The 21215-nt window shown below is 37.2% G+C and overlaps 2 protein-coding genes across 10 annotated transcripts in view; both read right to left on the reverse strand.

Moving 5' to 3' along the window:
* Positions 1–85: 85 nt before the first annotated feature.
* LOC125683202 (uncharacterized) lies at positions 86–19708 on the reverse strand. 2 transcript variants are annotated; one of them, XM_048924078.2, is made up of 10 exons: positions 19521–19708; positions 4067–4189; positions 2790–2984; positions 2568–2662; positions 2291–2407; positions 2169–2201; positions 1779–1887; positions 767–809; positions 427–578; positions 86–246 (listed from the first exon to the last, which is right to left on the reverse strand). In XM_048924078.2, exons 1-10 carry the CDS (start codon positions 19531–19533, stop codon positions 179–181), a joined length of 948 nt encoding a protein of 315 aa, XP_048780035.1. In that variant the 5' UTR covers positions 19534–19708; the 3' UTR covers positions 86–178. The 2 variants fall into 2 exon arrangements, with proteins under 2 accessions (XP_048780035.1, XP_048780034.1); XM_048924077.2 differs by lacking the exon at positions 19521–19708 and adding an exon at positions 5353–5461.
* Positions 19709–19765: 57 nt separating this feature from the next.
* The window catches only part of LOC125683199 (deoxyribonuclease-1-like), a 42225-nt gene continuing 40775 nt past the window's right edge, over positions 19766–21215 (reverse strand). For all 8 annotated transcript variants that reach the window (XM_048924071.2, XM_048924066.2, XM_048924067.2 and 5 more), the window contains one exon: positions 19766–20746. In XM_048924071.2, coding sequence (XP_048780028.1) covers positions 20316–20746 — 431 coding nt within the window. In that variant the 3' untranslated portion in view covers positions 19766–20315. The remainder of the gene's footprint in view (positions 20747–21215) is intronic.

The raw sequence follows: 21215 nt of genomic DNA on the forward strand, positions 1-21215 counted from the left end.
GAAAACTGTACAGTGTAAAAGCAGTGTTCAGTTAAACCTCTATATAATCTTATATCCAAGTTATCCCTCAACATTTGAGTGTGGCTGAAAGTATTTTCATACATTTTAATGAAGAAAAAACAAATATTATTCATAATGTTGTGTTGGTGATAGATGATTAGTCTTCATCACCGGGTCGTCACCAATGCCCCATGACTTGCGTCATCATACGTCTAAGGCCTTCTTCTTGGTAACCTTTATTGGTTGCTGAAGTTACAAGTTTTCATTTACTTCAGATATAAAATCGAAAAACGTGATGGCAGAATTTACAACTTCCATAATCTCATGTGACCACAGCTGACTGAACAAAACTTTATTTTAAAAAATCTTTTAAGAAAAAAGTTGAAGTAGGTTCTGCTGCAATTAGATAGGGAGCAGGTCACTCACCAAACATGGCTCCCGTGTAGCCGTACCCGTCCCAGCAGCCACTGGGGTTGAGGAGTGTGGGTACGACCTGTGGGTAGAGGATGATGATGTCGTTCAGTTCCCCCACCTCGTTATAACCTCCATTTCGGACATAGTCCTCATTGATGTAATGTCTGTTAACAAAAATAACAAACAATGTATAATTTTCAGATTTTATGCATTGAAAAAAAATTCTGTAGGCATGTTCATGTAATATGAAAATGTGCCATCATAGACGCCATGATTTGGTTTAGTATAATGATGTTAATCTCGAGATGATGCGTGACTAGAATATCTAATAAGGGAGGCATGTAAATCTCACCTGCCCATTTTACACCCATGCAGAGCAACGTGGAGTTTACATTCTAAAAATAGATACATCTACAGAGATTTAAAATCGTATAAGTATGTACTAATTAAGAAATCTTTCTCTAGTGAACAAGTTTAAGAGTTTTTAAAAATGATACTATCGGAAAATTACAATTCATAGTTAATGAATCTGAATAAGAAGCCTGGATGTAACAACTAATAACGCTCACCAATACCGCAATGTGTCGCCTGCTACAATGTCGGTATGGAACTCGATGCTACTTGTTGGCTATATCAACGAGTAGCACAGGACTTGTAAGAAAAGTTTAGCCCACTTTAGCCAATGACCCAAGTGGTAGAGGTGCATTATTTAAAGCAGTCGTGTTTAAAATCTTTGAAATATTTAGATACCCATCAGCGGATCCGGTGATTGATGTCACCCCCCACCTTTTTTTTTTAAACTGTAGTATTTAAAAATATTATTAACACAATTATGATAAATTTTTATGCTCTCAGACCCCCTATTTGTTCCCGTTCAGAAATTTCTCCACTGCCTATGGTTGACTTCGTCTCCGTGCTCTGGATCGCCTGGTCAACGGTGATTCCATGTACTCCGACAGGAGACATACCGATACTTCTAACACTTGTAAGCATATGCCAAGATCCAGAAGAAGAGGAGAAATATCTAAGCTAGCCAATCGCAAACAACTACGGTGGTCATATCGGGCTTCATTTGGCACAAGTGCCAAGCTTTAAATTACCTCAACTAATACGAACTATGGCAACTAAATCGAAAATCAAAACAGCCAGTCAAGTGGGACATTTGTGCCGAAGATGGCGACTTGGTATGCAGGCGTTCTGATTCAAAAGTTGTAACTTTTGCCGCACACAAACGTCCTGACATAGCACGCGTAATATTCTTAAACATACGGCAATCTAAAATATTTGACCTTAGACGTCTATGCAACGGGTAATTGTATTTTTGAAAGTGGACGTTTTATTCTGTTGATCACGTGACTACTAACTGTTGGATTTGTCCAGACAGTTCGATGGTATATAGATATATCCGGTGTTGTCGAGGCTGTACGTTACTGGAGCTGCCGTGAAAAACTGGGCTTGGTTGAACGTCTTCACCTGCAGGGGAAAAAAAAACTACATTTATTCTAAAAGTCAGTCAAATTAAATGTCTAAATTCATTTTACAATGGTTTGTCAGTAATAATAAACCTATTTTGACCCTTCAACTATAAATTATAAAATTCTGTAGTCCCATAATGCAAACAATCAGACATTTATTCCTTATATATCGTAAAACTTATTTACAAGACTGAAATGCAGAGTGCTCGTTAAAGCATTCAAGTTCTAACAGGGACAGTCGGTGTACGGTGGTATGCATGTATATAATGTCAGGCTTACCTGTCCAGCCAGAGTCGTGTTCCCGGATGGTCGCTAGAATTAAATATTAATATTGTAAATTCTCAAAATTCAACTTTTTTCTGCCCACTTGCAAAATGCGTAAGATGATGAAATATACGCACCATTAAATGTCCTCCGTAAATAAAGTTGAGGAGTTCGAACGCACCGTTGTATCCACAGTTATTCAAGTAATTTGTTTTTGATAGAACAGTGCAAGGACCACCAACTCTGTCTGTCGGCTAATAAAACATGTTTCTTGTATCAATGATTGCGCCTTTTAACCGAGCATGGATTTCTATGATGTCTCCATGGATAACTTAAAACATGCAAAAGACGTCTCCATAAGAGTGAAATATTCTCGAGAGGGACGTTAAACAATATACAACCAATCAACCATACCATGCAATGCTCAGTGTGCATGTCGAACACCGTCTTGATGTTCCGACTGTCGTGGATATAATGTCTGTAGAAGCGTGCGATATTTGGACCATTGCCTTATACAAAAAAAATCTCCGTAGTCAGGAGCATATAATGTACTTTCCTCGACTTTTTCAAATTAATTTAGAGTAGTTTTTCACTTATTTTAGAATTGGAAAAATGTCTAAATTGTCAGATCAATACCTGGATGAACGACCGAATCCTCCAGTCCGTTGAAGATGAACACCTTGTCATGGCGCATGTGATAGGTGGCGTCCGCGTTACCAAACAGAGCTCCGGAGGAGACCAAAGCCTCCATTGTAGACACAGACTCCAGGGACGGGATCGACATGCACGTCGTCAGCCCGGCCAGAGTACCACCCGAACACGCAAATGGCACTGAGGATATAAAAATAAGATAATCAGAATGGTCGATTTGATCGCTGTATATAGAGCATATATATGTAGTGTAAAATGCTACTGTAACTACTGTAAATAGGTGTAACGTGTCGCTGTAATTACTGTAAATAGGTGTAACGTGTCGCTGTAATTACTGTAAATAGGTGTAACGTGTCGCTGTAACTACTGTAAATAGGTGTAACGTGTCGCTGTAACTACTGTAAATAGGTGTAACGTGTCGCTGTAACTACTGTAAATAGGTGTAACGTGTCGCTGTAACTACTGTAAATAGGTGTAACGTGTCGCTGTAACTACTGTAAATAGGTGTAACGTGTCGCTGTAACTACTGTAAATAGGTGTAACGTGTCGCTGTAACTACTGTAAATAGGTGTAACGTGTCGCTGTAACTACTGTAAATAGGTGTAACATGTTGCTGTAACTACTGTAAATAGGTGTAACATGTCGCTGTAACTACTGTAAATAGGTGTAACATGTCGCTGTAACTACTGTAAATAGGTGTAACATGTCGCTGTAACTACTGTAAATAGGTGTAACATGTCGCTGTAATTACTGTAAATAGGTGTAACATGTCGCTGTAACTACTGTAAATAGGTGTAACATGTCGCTGTAATTACTGTAAATATGTGTAACATGTTGCTGTAATTATAGATATGTATAATATGTTATTGTATTACTGTAAATAGTACAATGCGTTACTGTAAATATGTCAAATGTTTTATGGTAATTATTGTGAATAGGTGCATATAATATCAGTGATTACAGGTATTTACTGAAATTGTTAGGTACATACATTTCCTAATTTTAAACTCTTATAGTAGAATTGAGATTATTTTTATTTTTACACATATTTACTGATTGCGCGCATCAATTCAATCGATGAAGTAGTCCAAAAGAAATATGACATATACATGTACTATATATATTTTACCTACATGCAATTTTTAAGAAATACGATGTGGATGTTACAATAATCTAGAAGTAATCCTAGAAATACGATCTTGGCATTCTTATTGTATAGTTATGTACATACCCGTACTTTGTGATGAATTGTAAACACTTACCTCCCGCAATCAGTCCTACTCCCATGATCCTGCTGGAATAAATAACGTGAAGCTGTGACGCCATAATGGCTCCAGACGACACCCCCGACACTGACAGACTCGACCGGTCAACATTGTAGGTCTCTGTGGAACAGAAAATGAAGCTCACCACTTTTACAGTCAATTGAACAGAACGTCTTCACTTCAGAACAATTACTGGTAAATGATTTATTCTCTCCTCGAAAGCCTAGAATAAAAATTTGTCTAATTTGTTTGGAGTTTACATTTATGTAACATAAAATGGCCAAAAGAAAAATAACATTCTTCACCACCATTAGTATACTCCACATGTTAAACGTGTCGAGCGTGGGACCTAACATACACCGAACAGGGGATCTGTTACCAACACGAAACATACCAAGCAGGGGATCTGTTACCAACACGAAACATACCGAGCAGGGGATCTGTTACCAACACGAAACATACCGAGCAGGGGGATCTGTTACCAACACGAAACATACCGAGCAGGGGACCTGCTACCAACACGAAACATACCGAGCAGGGGATCTGTTACCAACACGAAACATACCGAGCAGGGGACCTGTTACCAACACGAAACATACCGAGCAGGGGATCTGTTACCAACACGAAACATACCGAGCAGGGGATCTGTTGCCAACACGAAACATACCGAGCAGGGGATCTGTTGCCAACACGAAACATACCGAGCAGGAAAACTGTTACCAACACGAAACATGTACCGAGCAGGGGACCTGTTACCAACACGAAGCATATACCGAGCAGGAAAACTGTTACCAACACGAAACATATATCGAGCGTGGGACCTGTTGCCAACACGAAACATATACCGAGCAGGGGACCTGTTACCAACACGAAACATATACCGAGCAGGGGACCTGTTACCAACACGAAACATATACCGAGCAGGAAAACTGTTACCAACACGAAACATGTACCGAGCTGGGGACCTGTTGCCAACATGAAACATATATCGGGCGGGGGAACTGTTGGCAACACGAAAAATACTCGAGTGGGGGACCTATTGCCAACACGACACATACATATCGAGCGGATAGCCTGCCAGCCAACATGATACAGCTTCGGACTGTTTATATGTGATAACGCCTTTTATATCATTGCTTTTTTTAATGTTTTATTTATTTTCTATGTATTATGTGTATGACATTCTGTAGTAAGGTATATATGCATTGTAAAGCACCTTTGAGCGTACATAGTGTATGAAAAGGGTGCTATATAAATATGGTATTATTATTATTATTACATACCAAGCGGGGGATCAGCTGCCAAAACAAAGCCTACAAACAGCAGAAACGGGAACCAACGCATGACCATGGTGGTCGGTTCTTGGCGTAAGAATTTAACCTAAGAATCGTAACGTAGATAAGATAATATTTTATAACAAAGGGCATGAGTGTTGGTGGTATTGTTGAAAATATCTGATAGAAAATGGAGGATGCATGTGCCAGTCCAATCGCACAGAAACAGTGTATATCATTTTCAATGTGATGTTTTGATTAAGTTTCATAAATTGATAGATTTACCCCGAATAGGACAATATCAAAATGTAGATGGAAGTAGATACAAACAATTATATTTACTACACTGTACCACAACAATCGAAAACTTGACGAATCAACTCAAATGATAGTGGGCATCTCCAAATTACATCTACAGCCATGAATGTTCTCTATCGTCCTCTTTACATTCAACTGGCAATCAACATATATCAGGGGCGGATCCAGGAATTGCGCGCGGTTCGGGGGCGCGCAACTTTATGAGGCAGTGGGTCTGGGGGCCGCCAGTGGGTCTGGGGGCCGCCAGTGGGCCCAGGGCGAAGTCCTGTTGGGGTCCAGGTGGCGAGGCCTCCGGAAGCTTCTAGATTTTACAGATTTTATAGGGCTTGAAATATGTCTCCTATGTAGTTCAATTTACGATTTTCTGTCATGTTTAATAAGGTGTAAATAATAAAATGACGCAAATTTTAAGGAATTTTGGAAAAAGTGTAAGTCTCCCAATAAAAATAATTCAATAAATAAATTTTGTCAATTATTTCTCTGAGAGTGGAAGAAATTATTGTTTCTTTTATCGTTTACATTTTTCTAAACAAAAGATCACGATTTTACCGTAAATTTGAAAATTTTAGGGGGCGGCGGCTGTCCCCCCCCCCCCCCCCCCCCCCCTCATTTCAATTCGCCACTGTATATACGTATGCATGGTAGGAATGGCGTAAGGTTCATCGAGTTCAATATTGAGAACATTATTGTCGATAACTTGATTAGTTTAGGGATTATGTTCTTCATGTATTGTTATATAATTATGAATTACCCGGTATTGAAATTTGTATGCTCCGTTTGATGGTTAAACTGGGTATCATTTACACCTGCTGATCAATGCCCTTTCAATGAACATTTCTATACCAATAGTTGAAGATGTGTCCTTTCAATGAACATTTATAAACCAATATTTGAAGATATGTCCTTTCAGCGAACATTAATTTCTTAACCAATATTTGAAGACATGTCCTTTCAGTGAACATTTCTATACAAATATGAAGACATATATCGTTGCAGAGAGCAGTATCAAAAACGTTTCGTACTTTGAAAACTAAAATGAGAGAAATGGCAGTTTCTGAGTAGGTCATTTTTCTCGGGTCGGTCAAACACATTGAGCAAAACACGTAACTACGCAAGAAAATTCCACTCATTTTTCATGATATGAAACTTAAAATGTCATTATTTGTTGATTTCTTTGATATCATCGTGAAATCTAGCACATTTTAATGTCATGACTTTTATATTACAACGTATAACACTTGCAACATCATTTGCCACCCTTCAAATGCTTGTCTTGAAAGTGATAAATGAAATTCTTGATCGGATTCAAGTGTAGATAGCAAATCTATTTTTAGTATACATGTACATGCATTTCAATACAATTTTTTCCAAATAAATAAATGAATAGTCCCTTACACGCAAATTGATATTCAATTTTGTTTTGTGTATTCATTTATTTTTTTACTCAACATATCATACAATTTTTTTAGGGGGGGGGGGGCTATCGTCTAATGTAGAAATTGAAAATGACTTTGGATCTTTAAAATATTTTATGATTCTGACATTGATATTAATCTAGATCCCGACCAAGTACATGTGTAAATAGTTACTCGTTATATTATCTTGACATAAAACATGTCGGATCAGGAAAAAAATAATTCAGATATATATGTTGCAGGCACCCCATGTCGCCTCCTTCAGGTTATCTGAAGGCAAATTACTTTTAAAGTTTTATATCTATATAAGTATACACGCGCATCCATGTGTATAGCGATGGAGGGATATAAACCTTCCCTTGTTTAGGATAGACCGCATCAATGAGTCGATTTATCAACAGTTCCTGTACGTGTGACGAGGAACGGCTAGCCTCCCAACCAACTCATCAACACGCCCCTTTGTTTAATGTCACACATGAGTTAGAGTAAAATTGCCGTCACAAAGCCCCTATTTAATTTATAGACTCCAACTTTTATTGCACTTGAAGAATAAGATATGGTCTCGATTGTAAAAATTTCATTTTCTAATCTTGGCGTATCGTAAAATTGGCTCTTTTAATGGCAAGCCGATGTGACGTAATCTTGTGAGTGATTTCCCCTCTCCTGAATTAAAGGTCACTTTAATTATATGGACGAATTATTCAAGTTTAGGACGATACATACAAATTAGGCACGATAAACTATTCCGCTGCATTCCCTCCCCATTAGCGAGGCAGGACATCAGGATTAATGCTCATTCGTCTTGGGGGTAATATAAGGCGTGACTCAGAAGTCTGCATCAGAATAAGCCACCCTGTTCCTCCGTAAGAAAGGGGACGTGAATTGTGATCGGTCCTAGGATATACAAAATGGTGTGGTGAGTTACTTTCAATTTTATCTAACGAATTATTTGTATATTCCATAACTATATTGGCGTAAATAATATTTTCAGTTTCTCTCTCTCTCTCTCTCTCTCTCTCTCTCTCTCTCTCTCTCGTCTAATCATGCTAAATTTCAGAGATGCCAATAGAAATCATTCTAGAAGATAGACATATTTGAAATTTTTACAAAATGGTTTTTGCAAGATAAACTTAACAATTTTTTCCGGAATTCGTTATTTCCTTGTGTCAGGACAAAACGCTTACCAGTAAACTACAAACATTTACAGAATGAAGATTGACGGTTTAAGCATTATTAAAATCAATTTTAATTTAATGCATATTTCGCATAATTTTTCTGCGATGGAAATTTATATGTCATCAGTTTAGTATTTTATATGAATAAGAAAGAAAATCCTTTACGACGTTTGCATTTGCCTTATAAAATTTATTGCTTTGCTAACAAATATTTGCTTTCTTGATATAGCACACTTTTGTAGAAGGACGCAACAAATCAGGGCATGTAACCACGTGTTCGATTGGATTAACCTGAAGCAATATGTCCCTTGGGGGGAAAAGTTATGGTATAGGGAAATCTGGAAAACATTTAGTGCACCACCCAACAGCCTGATCTTTGAGTTTTAATAAGAGTAAGGTTTACAGATCAAGATTTTCAAGAACTTTGGTAAATAGCCTCAAAATGTAAATTCCTAGAGTTGCTCAAGAGGAAAATCTTGAAAATGTTATGAAATATTTCATTATTGCATGCGCATGGAACCGTCAACCTTTGATCTGACTCGGTTAGAACTGTTTTGGGCTACGCCCCCCAATACTGTGTCATTATGTGCAGATCAAACTCATTTCTCAATTTAATGCTATACGAAAACCGCCGATAGATCACCGAAAATCTTGTTATAGACTGTGGTGTATTAGGTACGCCTGGTAAATTGCATTTCTATTAAAATATGCGCTGTTTAGTGGGAATTTGATAAGACTTGACTGGAACAATGCCTGATAAACAACGCAGGCTAATTGCCGCTAGATAGCCCAGTCCGTGTGGTTTGTCTCACTTTAAAGGGGCGTGCTCAAACTGCATTCTTTGATGCTGATTCTGGAATTATTTCAATATTATTACTTTGCATAATTACCTTTTGTCCTCGACATGAAAGCGAAAGCTAAATCTTTAATGACACGTGATGGTTAATTTCTCAGCACAGTGACCCATTCGTGGAAATGTGCTCAAGTATAAGAATTTTACAGGGATTTAATGATTCCTGTTACTCACTCATTATACGATGCTTATATACAACGTTACTTTTTGCAGGTTGATAGGCGGTAATTGAAAGCTGACATCAACAAATAAGATCATACGATGAAGGGAGCATCCGTTGACAGTCAGAAATGACGAGCTGTCATGGAGTTGCTCTCTTTACCGAGAAGGTCTATATCGTCATTGGATGCTGTCGAGCATACTATATCTGTCTGTCTGTCACCGAGAAGATGGCGCCTGATCCCACCTCTGATGTCTCCAGGGCCCCTACTCTCACTTTTCTATTCTTTATAGGTTGTATGAGATTGATCATCGTTCAGTATCTTCACTTTTTCATAGTGTTTCAAGTACAACGTATACATTTATTATTCAGAAGGGTGTTACCTAGGTCAAAACCATCAGATTCTTACTTACCTTTTCTTGTTAGCCCAGGTCAACATAATCTAATATTCATGTACAGTTTCTTATCTAACATGTCTAATTGTCTTTTCTACTTGTTAGCCCAGGTCAACATAGTCCAATATGCATGTGCAGTTTCTTATCTAACATGTCTAATAGTCTTAGTTGACAAATACCCAGGTTAACATTATCCAATTTCCATGCTCAAATTTACCCAGCGTGCTGAATTGTCTCCCTTGTCCATTACTTTCGAGTCAACATCATTTAACAATCCATGTACAGTATTTTACTTAGCCTATTCACCTGCCTGTCACCTGTATATTTTTGGATTTCCGTCTTTAGACAGGGTGTAGTATGGTACAACAGTGTCTGTATGTCCGTCCGTTCAGTTTGTTTTTCCTACATTTGTTTCTCTGTCACATATCAAGCTGAAACTTGCCGTGTAGCTTTTGACCTTTCTTGTAAGAATTTTTTCATTTTAATGCTGTATGGAGGGTACAAAATTTGTCCGTTTAACTTTTCCCCACAGTTTTCAAGTTTTATGTACAGAGAGTGTGTATAGGTATTGAAGATGTGCATGTGGTCTTAATTTTTTTTTTTTTTTTTTTTTTTTTTTTTTTTTTTTTTTTAGAAATGACAGGTTGTTGGACTTGGTCAGGTTTTTTTTTTTTGGGGGGGGGGGGGTATTACATAGGGAGTACAGGTACATCGCTTGTCCGTCTAATTTCTCTCGTGGTGTTTTAACTTGTCTCACAGTTTTCAAGCTTAGACCGTTGTAAACAACTTGAAGGCGTGTGTATTGCAGGGATTTTGATTCCCAATAATTTCCCAATTTTCTTTGATGTTTGCAAAAAAATACAGGTTGTTGAACTAATACGCAAGATCGTAAATACCGCGTTAGCGGAACTCTCTTGTAAAGAAGTCCGGAAAAGCGTGTCGATCTTGGGCATTTTTTGTTTATTCAAAACAATGGCATCGGAAGACGATTTAACCTCCATGTGCTTTCCACAATTAAAAGCATTTTTATATGAAAGGTGTGTAAAAACGTCCGGATACAGGAAAAATGAACTTCTGAATTTAGCTCGCGAAGCTATATATTTTGACGCAAGCTCTTCTCAGCTTTGGGAATTTCCTGGTTGACATCAGTGGGAAAAAACCCCACCATATTTCCATTAAAATCTATCAGTTATGGATATTTCTGCGTATTATGTTTCTTTCTTGAATCATTACTACAGTCTACTGCAATGCAATGATAGTACACCATTGTTAAAATCGGGTGAATCGATCACGATAAAAGTTGTAGAACTGGTATTATTTACCAACATGCCCAAATTCTCGCATACTCTGGGTCTCGCGAGACTTTGAAAGGGGGAAGTAAAATTTAAAACCAAGACGGAAAAAGTAGTCGCGATCTTGCGTATTCGTAAACTTTTGGTTTGTTTATCTACCTCCCGTTACGGTATTATTCATACGATGCAGAAGAAAGTACTACCTAATTAAAGTGCTACAACTCACTGCATATTTACCATGTTTGCCAATCAATGTCATAAAAACATTGAACTACACCTTACATGAGTTTGTGACGGCGTATTATGTACGGTACTCTTGTTTTATTATTGTTTTAATGTTTAACAGCAATATAAAACGGCGCCGAATTTTAGATATTTTTAACTAGTTTTCTACCGATACCTGTAAAGTGCGAAACGAAAGGAAATCTACCGAAAACGAAACCCTCCAAAACGAAACGAAACCTACCGAAACGAAGCAGGTTGTATAACCAAACTCTTTTAATTATGATAGTTTGAAATGGTATCTCAGGCCCCTGTGAAAGTTACCACATATAAATAAAATTCGCATCCCCTTCGATGTAAGCTTTCGTGTTAACTGATACAAAGTTTTAAAAGTTGGAAAGGGGGGAGTGGTGAGTAAACACTAAGTACATATCCAAAGTCGATTAAATTATGAATACCATGTACAATTAGTTTTGGATCCATAAATTTCAGAACGGAGGGTTACAGTCTCACAGGTCAGAGGTCTGAAGGAAATACACTAAACGATTGGTGGGGTCGCCGGCATCCGGGTGTGGGCATAAATACATGTTTCAGGATTTTTTACTCTAAAGACAAATCTATGTTTACATGTGGATATTGTGTATTTGTATGTAGTACATCAAACGGTGGATTCCGAGTATGTCTTCATTCTGAGTATGTCTTCCCGTTCTCTTTGAAATTTCTGCTTCCCTTGTTCATAAGCCTTTTGATTTTACAAAATGCTGACCTCCTCCTGATATTATTGAATATAATATTTTCCATTTTCCGTCCCGTTTTAAATTTCCCGTTTTAGCAACACCCCAAATATATAGAGTTATCTTTAGACTTTATACATATCGATGGTGATTTTTGATAATACATTGCATATATATCTTACCAAATTGCATTCATATAATAAGGTATACTATTCAGTTTTTTCCATTATTGAAAGTATTCGCACCGCAGCAGTTAGAGATAGAATAAGAGGTTAAATGTCTTTCTGCTTTCAACTTTCTCAGACACCAGCTTCTTCAAATAATGTTTGATGCTAACCGATGGACCACTTAAAATGTACCAGTCAACCAGAAAGACCACACCAACAGGGAAGATAATTCATGTATAGTGGTAACCTTCTCAGGGGCCTGAGATACCATTTTTTATTATCATGATTACACAGTTCGGTTCTACAATCTATTTCGTTCGGTAGGTTTCATTTCGGCAAATTTCGTTTCATTTCGGCAGATTACGTTTCGTTTCGCATTTTGCAGGTACCCGTTTTCCACAGGCATCGACTTAGCTTGTAAACGGGCATATTGTGTAACGTTTCCAATATTCTTTTTAAACTTGCTCGATACCCAGGTCAACATATTCATTTTTACCGTACTTGTTTAATTGTCCTATTGCCTCTTACATGTACAATAGCTTTACCTAGCTTTCCTGTTACGTGTACAGTAGGTTTAACTAGCTTGTCTGTTACATGTACAGTAGTTTTACATACCTTACCTGTTACATGTACAGTAGTTTTACCTAGCTTGTCTGTTAAGTGTACAGTAGGTTTACCTAGCTTTCCTGTTACGTGTACAGTAATTTTACCTAACTTGCCTATTACGTGTACAGTAGCTTTATCTAGCTTGTCTGTTACATGTACAGTAGTTTTACCTAGCTTGTCTGTTACATGTACAGTAGTTTTACCTAGCTTGTCTGTTACATGTACAGTAGTTTTACCTAGCTTGTCTGTTAAGTGTACAGTAGTTTTACCTAGCTTGTCTGTTAAGTGTACAGTAGGTTTACCTAGCTTGTCTGTTACATGTACAGTAGTTTTACATACCTTACCTGTTACATGTACAGTAGCTTTATCTAGCTTGTCTGTTACATGTACAGTAGGTTTACCTAGCTTGTCTGTTACATGTACAATAGTTTTACCTAGCTTGTCTGTTACATGTACAGTAGGTTTACCTAGCTTGTCTGTTACATGTACAGTAGTTTTACCTAGCTTGTCTGTTAAGTGTACAGTAGTTTTACCTAGCTTGTCTGTTAAGTGTACAGTAGTTTTACCTAGCTTGTCTGTTACGTGTACAGTAGTTTTACCTAGCTTGTCTGTTACATGTACAGTAGGTTTACCTAGTTTGTCTGTTACGTGTACAGTAGTTTTACCTAGCTTGTCTGTTACATGTACAGTAGGTTTACCTAGCTTGTCTGTTAAGTGTACAGTAGTTTTACCTAGCTTGTCTGTTACATGTACAGTAGGTTTACCTAGCTTGTCTGTTAACTGTACAGTAGTTTTACCTAGCTTGTCTGTTACATGTACAGTAGGTTTACCTAGCTTGTCTGTTACATGTACAGTAGGTTTACCTAGCTTGTCTGTTATGTGTACAGTAGTTTTACCTAGCTTATCTGTTACATGTACAGTAGGTTTACCTAGCTTGTCTGTTACATGTACAGTAGTTTTACCTAGCTTGTCTGTTACATGTACAGTAGGTTTACCTAGCTTGTCTGTTACATGTACAGTAGTTTTACCTAGCTTGTCTGTTAAGTGTACAGTAGTTTTACCTAGCTTGTCTGTTACATGTACAGTAGTTTTACCTAGCTTGTCTGTTACATGTACAGTAGGTTTACCTAGCTTGTCTGTTACGTGTACAGTAGTTTTACCTAGCTTGTCTGTTAAGTGTACAGTAGGTTTACCTAGCTTGTCTGTTACATGTACAGTAGGTTTACCTAGCTTGTCTGTTACGTGTACAGTAGTTTTACCTAGCTTGTCTGTTACATGTACAGTAGTTTTACCTAGCTTGTCTGTTAAGTGTACAGTAGGTTTACCTAGCTTGTCTGTTACATGTACAGTAGTTTTACCTAGCTTGTCTGTTTCATGTACAGTAGTTTTACCTAGCTTGTCTGTTACATGTACAGTAGGTTTACCTAGCTTGTCTGTTACATATACAGTAGTTTTATCTAGCTTGTCTGTTACATGTACAGTAGCTTTATCTAGCTTGTCTGTTAAGTGTACAGTAGTTTTACCTAACTTGTCTGTTAAGTGTACAGTAGCTTTATCTAGCTTGTCTGTTAAGTGTACAGTAGTTTTACCTAGCTTGTCTGTTACATGTACAGTAGCTTTATCTAGCTTGTCTGTTAAGTGTACAGTAGTTTTATCTAGCTTGTCTGTTACATGTACAGTAGGTTTACCTAGCTTGTCTGTTAAGTGTACAGTGGTTTTACCTAGCTTGTCTGTTAAGTGTACAGTAGTTTTATCTAGCTTGTCTGTTACATGTACAGTAGTTTTACCTAGCTTGTCTGTTAAGTGTACAGTAGTTTTACCTAGCTTGTCTGTTACGTGTACAGTAGTTTTATCTAGCTTGTCTGTTACTCAGTATGTCTAATTGTACAACTTATCTGTTAACCAGATCTTTGAAGTCCATGTCTGTTTTCAAGTTCAGCATCACCGATGTCTATTTGTTATTATGCAGGTAGATACACGTATCATCGAGAAGGCAGACACTATGTAAATCTTTTATCATCAAGGTGGGTTTATCTAAGTCTGTTATCGACAGGATGTGTGTTGTCTAAGTCTGTTATCGACAAGGTGGGTTTATTTAAATCTGTTATCGACAAGGTGGGTTTATCTAAGTCTGTTATCGACAAGATGGGTGTTATCTAAGTCTGTTATCGACAAGGTGGGTTTATCTAAGTCTGCTATCGACAGGATGGGTGTTATCTAAGTCTGTTATTGACAAGGTAGGTTTATCTAAGTCTGTTATCGACAAGGTGGGTTTATCTAAGTCTGTTATTGACAAGGTGGGTTTATCTAAGTCTGCTATCGACAGGATGGGTGTTATCTAAGTCTGTTATTGACAAGGTAGGTTTATCTAAGTTTGTTATCGACAAGGTGGGTGTTGTCTAAATCTGTTATCGACAAGGTGGGTTTATCTAAGTCTGTTATCGACAAGGTGGGTTTATCTAAGTCTGTTATTGACAAGGTAGGTTTATCTAAGTCTGTTATCGACAAGGTGGGTGTTGTCTAAGTCTGTTATCGACAAGGTGGGTGTTGTCTAAGTCTGTTATCGACAAGGTGGGTTTATCTAAGTCTGTTATCGACAAGGTGGGTTTATCTAAGTATGTTATCGACAAGGTGGGTTTATCTAAGTCTGCTATCGACAAGGTGGGTTTTGTCTAACTCTGTTATCAAAAAGGTGGGTGTTGTCTAAATCTGTTATCGACAAGGTGGGTTTATCTAAGTCTGTTATCGAAAAGGTGGCTATATCTAAGTCTGATATATACAAGGCAATACTGTCTATATCGATAAGGTGAATACAATAAACATATTATAATATTGTCACATTGAAACAATTTAAAAAAAAAAAACCCTGTCACTCTCAGTTCACAAAATGAACCAATCACAATGAGGTCATTGTCAGCTCCCTCGATAAAACAATTACAATACCATCACTGTCAGCTCACAATAAAATAATTACAATGATATAATTCCAATGTTATTTATTACAATTGTTTTGATTGGACGAAAATAAAGCTGAACAAAAGTTTACACATCAATAAATCCGAAAACGCGATGTATTCATACACACCTGAAAACAAATAACATAGTGCGGGGAAACTATTCAAATTTTTGGAATTGTTAGTAAAGTGAATGAATTGGAATTATAAGAATCAAACGTTCTTTTTGAAGAATTTATCGATGTGTAAACTCCGGACATTTTACTCACAAACTTAACATAAAAGTGCTTCGCACTTTTATTCAGTTTGTGAGCAAAATGTCCGGAGTTTATACATCGATAAATTCTTCAAAAAGAACGTTTAATCCTATAATAAATGTCACCTCACAATAAAATAATTACAATGACGTCATTGTCAGCTCACAATAAAATAATTACAATGACGTCACTGTCACCTCACAATAAAAAAAATTACAATGACGTCATTGTCAGCTCACAATAAAATAATTACAATATCGTCACTGTCAGCTCACACATTAACAATTCTAATGACGTCACTGTCAGCTCACAGAATAAACCAATTTCAATATCGTCACTGTCAGCTCACATAATAAAACAAATACAATGATGTCACTGTCACCTCACACCATAAAACTATTACAGTGACGTCATTATCAGTTCATACAGTCACCTCCAAACTTCCGCCAGAATTCGTTTGCTTACAAACCAACCTCTTCCAGTTAGGCATTATGGGATAGCGGTTTTATAGGCGCGTATACTGTGTGACGTCACTGTAGAATGACGAAAAAACATAACGTCAAATGTAAACAACTTTCAAAACAAGAACGTAAACAACAAGTTTATTACTTTACACAATAATTTGAACAGACTCTCCCTACTTTTTAATGATTTTTTGATCAATTTATGTTTAAAATAAAACCCATACTTTTATATTAATGCTCTTAATGTCAATATCTTCAAACTTTTAATACGAACTACTTCTTTAGTGTTATTTGCCTGCGTGATAATCGCTGACTCACAATATACAAATCTGTATGTTGTACTGCGTCACATAGGAGAGGTCTATACGTAGATGACGTAATGAGACCTCGACGGGGAGTTTGCAGTCACCTCACACAATAAAGCGATTATAATGACGTCACTATCAGTGCATACAATGAACCAATTATAACGACGTCACTGTCAGCTCATATACAATAAAACAAACAGAATGACGTTACTGTCAGCTCTAACAATAAGACAATTACAAGGACGTCACTGTCAGCTCACACGATGATCTCATCAAAACCGGAACAGACGGTGTGACGTCAAAATTATTGATTTTTATAGTCTTGAATACTAAGAGAATCCTTCATTAGTACGAGTGTGGGATAGGGAAATTCCAACGAGGGAACAAGATTCGCAGTCTAGGACGAGGCTTTGCCGAGTCCTCCTAGACAGCGAATCTTGTTCCATAGGTGGAATTTCCCTATCCCAGACGAGTAAATAATAAAGGATTATTTTTCTCACATTTTACCTACAGTTTAGTGCATAAATTTAGGAGCTTTGAGAGATTCTAAATTAACAAAATCCTTATTTAGACTTCGATGCAAAAACTAATTAGATAGACAGAAAAAGCATACCCGAAAATGGTTTACACTGTAAGTGTAAACTAAAAAACCCAAGTTTGTCCACCAGAAAGCTATACTACATTAAAATGCAAAATATTTTTACTGCACCATGTAACGTAAATCTTCACCGTGTAACGTAAATCATAGAAAATATATGACGTCACAATCAAATGACGTCGCAGCAGTGTGAGACATATAGAATATCACACTCTAATGTTGATCTCGGACCTGGGATTGGCCCCGAGAGTTTATCTCGGCCCGAGCCCTACGGAGTCGGGCCGAGATCACTCGAGGGGCAATCCCACGTTAAAATGTTGGAGGGGGGGGGGGGGGGGGTGGTTATTGACCCAAACATAAATACATGGTATACTGTACAACGATATTTGACTATTTTATTCCTTCAGAGAGTTTACTTTAATGGTTACGTTTCCAGTACTATTGGCATTGTGAAACATACTAAAGTCTGGGTTTTGTAGCTGATTAATATTATGGGTCTACATCCCCTCATGTGGTCTAGAATTAACTGAACTGCTTGGCTGAGAAACTCGTCATATCTACCGTTGTGTTGTTCATGTACATGTATATTCTATTAAGCAGCTCCTAGGTGCTTGATAATTGATATTAAAATTGGAAATAAGCTGTGAATTATTTTTATTTATTTTTTCGGATTTACCAAACTCGCCCGTTTTCAATATTTCATATAATTTGTAAGAGTTGTAGAACTTTGTTTACGTGGCGTCATCGTATGAACGGGAATGTTTACAGATCTGATGCTGCTATTTCTTTGCTTAAGGAATGTTACCTTATACTGAAGTAAGTTTTTTTTTTTTTTTTTTTTTTACCGTTTCCCATCTGTTTAGCATCTATAAGTCGCTGAAATACGTCGGAAGATAATGGTTCTACTTTTCTCGTTTTATTGCCAAGTCCTTAAAACAGTTTTCTATACATCAAAATTGCTGTAAATTAACATTTTATCTCCATTAGGACCGGGGATTTCTGAAAATGCTTCAGTATCACCCTCCATAATCCTCCTACTGTTAAACGTGTTATTGTTCTAAATAAACAACTGTTATTTGGTTTACCCCCCTTTGCTTAGATACTCGCTACAATTTAGCGCTGTTTTTGAAAACGTTTTTATTTAATTTTTCTGCTTAAATTAAATTTTGTCGTGGAAGAAAGTATTATGTTTGAAAAAAATTGTGTCTAGCATCATTTTTTTCATGTAGTTATGTTAGATTTCAAAAAATTAAAGAAGAAATATCCATTTGAAATTTGAGGGCGAGACAGCCCCTTGACAACGGGCCGAGACAGAGATATCTCGGCCCTTAGGGTGAGACAGCCCTACCTACTTGCAGCTGTCTCACCCTAGCCAAGATAGGTGTATCAGGGCTGATACACTACTAGGTATATGATATAGAAAAATCTCACATGGCTGTCTCACATGGGTAAAGTCGATCTCACACTGGTGATAATGTGAGAGAAAAAAGTTCCACACCATGGCAGCATCTCATTCGGCAAACTTCGGCAGATTTCGGTACCCATCATCTAGAACCCACAGAGGTGATCTAAGTGGGCAGTATCTATGTAGATGGCGGGAATTTAAATTTTTAACGTTTTCAACTTAGTACCATGAGTACTGAAGCTATCTCGGCCGTATATCAATAGAATAGTATGACGGATTTTTATCATATAATTAATCCATTCATTTATCATGTAAATATTTTTGGGTTGCCTTCCCCTTTAAATTTGAACCAACACAGATGCAGTCTCCACATGATGGTAGGCGTGGGTTTCATGTATGTGTACAATAGTGGTTGAAGTAGACATTTGATAAAATATGCACACAATTTATCAACAAAATTTCACTGAGGACGTAAATTGTGGTTGCTCACATGATCAAATTCTGTGTACAGTAAATTTGACAACGAAATATCGCATTTTATATTCCAATGGGATACGCCAGTTTCGAGTTAAGAGCTGTTCTATGTATGAGGAGCATTTAGTGGAACTTTGAATGAGTGGACCTACAGTCAGTGGGGATACAATGTATTTAAAGCGGGTTCTCTTTAAATATGCAAATGTAGGAAATACAAAATAATATCGAAAGAAATATTTTACTAAAGTTGGAAACATAAAACCAATGTCATATTTGCAAGTAATAATCTGGATATGATACGTACGAGCAACGAAATAAGGTGATAAAATAAGAATTTCATGCATTGAATTACTAACTCCTTAATTATACTTATCATTTACCTAGTTTGTGCATCAGTCGAATCCGTGTGATGAAACTGCAAATGAGAAATTTATTGAATAGATTCACTTATGCAGTGATGAATATTTGTCCCACTCCCGCATGTAAACAAATTGTTTCGCGCCTTACTATGTACGAAAGTTCTCCAAAAGAAAACCCCCGAACGTATCTCGAAAATCGTTCATTCGGAGTGAAAATCAATCTGCTAAAAATTGAAGGAAAAAAGTTTAACTCGAATAAAATCACGCTGGGTTTCAAAGTAAAGCTTTTATTGAACTATCAAAAAGGGAAAAGTAATAATAACGAATAACAAAATATGTTTGTGAAACACTGATGCCCCCGTCTTGACGACAAGATAGCAATTCTGGTACCAAAAGAAAGTCTTGTCACAAAGAATACGTGTGAAAATTGAAAGCTCTTTCATAAAGCATTGAAAGGTTAAAGTTTTTCAAAAGTAGGTCAAACACCGAGGTGAAGGTCATGAGATAAAAGAATTTTGGTACCAAAGGAAAAGTCTTCCCAAGAATATGAAAACTCTTATATTAACCCGTTCAAAAGTTATGGCCAAAAGTAAGTTTTGTAGAAAAACAGACAGACAGACCAAAATACTATATGCCCCGAATCTCCGATTATGAGGGCATAAAAATACATAAATTTCATTAACTTAACAACTTCTGACATGGACGTGATGCACAATGAGTATGAGAAATCATATTATGGTACATACATTCAGAAAACAGGTATCAAAATCATAGAATATAATTCAAGGAAAAATTGTAAACGTTTCATAGTACGCTTTACGCAAGATATCTGGATACATCAATCTTGCAGATCAGTGGTTCTACGAGAGAGCACGAGACCGTCAGATCAACAGCAGAGACAGGACGTGTATCCAAGCAGTATATATACGGCTCTCTGAAGCTCCCAAATCCCTCCAGCAGCTTCCATACAGAGGCGATGCTTTCCAGGCTCAATATCTCGCGGTCAAATGCCTCGTAAAACTGGAAAATCTCCTCTATCGCTTTCGTGACGTCAACATTCGTTTTGGTAGCTTTGACGTAATTCATTCTAGTGTCGATTTTGTAGACCTGCGCACTCCAGGTGGGGATTTTTTCTTCCGTTTTCTGGTAGATATGTCTGATGTAATTTAAGTTTTGGGATGGAATTATCCGTTCGTCTTCTACAGTTACCGTGAATGATGGGATGTTAGTCATAAGTACTCTGTTACCTAAAGATAGACGGTTTGCAAAATCATTGATTACTCGTGAGTAACAGTTAGTGTGAGAAAGGCAACGGTACAACAATGATTAATAAATAAAAAACACATGGGTCACAGTTTCCCTCATCCGAGTCACTCGACGATCTGCACATACTTAAATGTTCAAGTTATAAAGTAGTTGTAGTCCCGCGCTGACCGAGGGGGTCATACTCTGAACAAGCAAAGGCGTTATCATATCAGTTTACAAGAATCTAGTTCTTGAGAGAATTTTTAAAGATGATTCTTCACACAACCCTACGAATTTTTTAAAATTCCATTTGTGACTATGTCCTGGTCTCGGGGACCATGACTTTAACAACAACACAAAGATGCTTGCTTGCATATTTTGAAATAAAACTCGAGTCTCCATTGTAGCCCCACCCTGAACCTGTGATAATGGATTGAATTTAACATTCTACGTATACACTACATGGCAGCG

Source organism: Ostrea edulis, chromosome 6 (genome assembly GCF_947568905.1).
Source record: "Ostrea edulis chromosome 6, xbOstEdul1.1, whole genome shotgun sequence".
Taxonomy (NCBI): domain Eukaryota; kingdom Metazoa; phylum Mollusca; class Bivalvia; order Ostreida; family Ostreidae; genus Ostrea; species Ostrea edulis.

Excerpts from the sequence above, each read along its gene's own strand:
- LOC125683202 (XM_048924077.2), bottom strand. The coding sequence starts at position 5,419 with ATGGTCATGCGTTGGTTCCCGTTTCTGCTGTTTGTAGGCTTTGTTTTG. Across the intron at positions 2,663-2,789 it reads GGATTCGGTCGTTCATCCAG|GCAATGGTCCAAATATCGCA; the intron begins GTATTGATCTGA and ends TTTTTGTATAAG. Across the intron at positions 810-1,778 it reads CTGTCTGGACAAATCCAACA|AATGTAAACTCCACGTTGCT; the intron begins GTTAGTAGTCAC and ends ATCTATTTTTAG.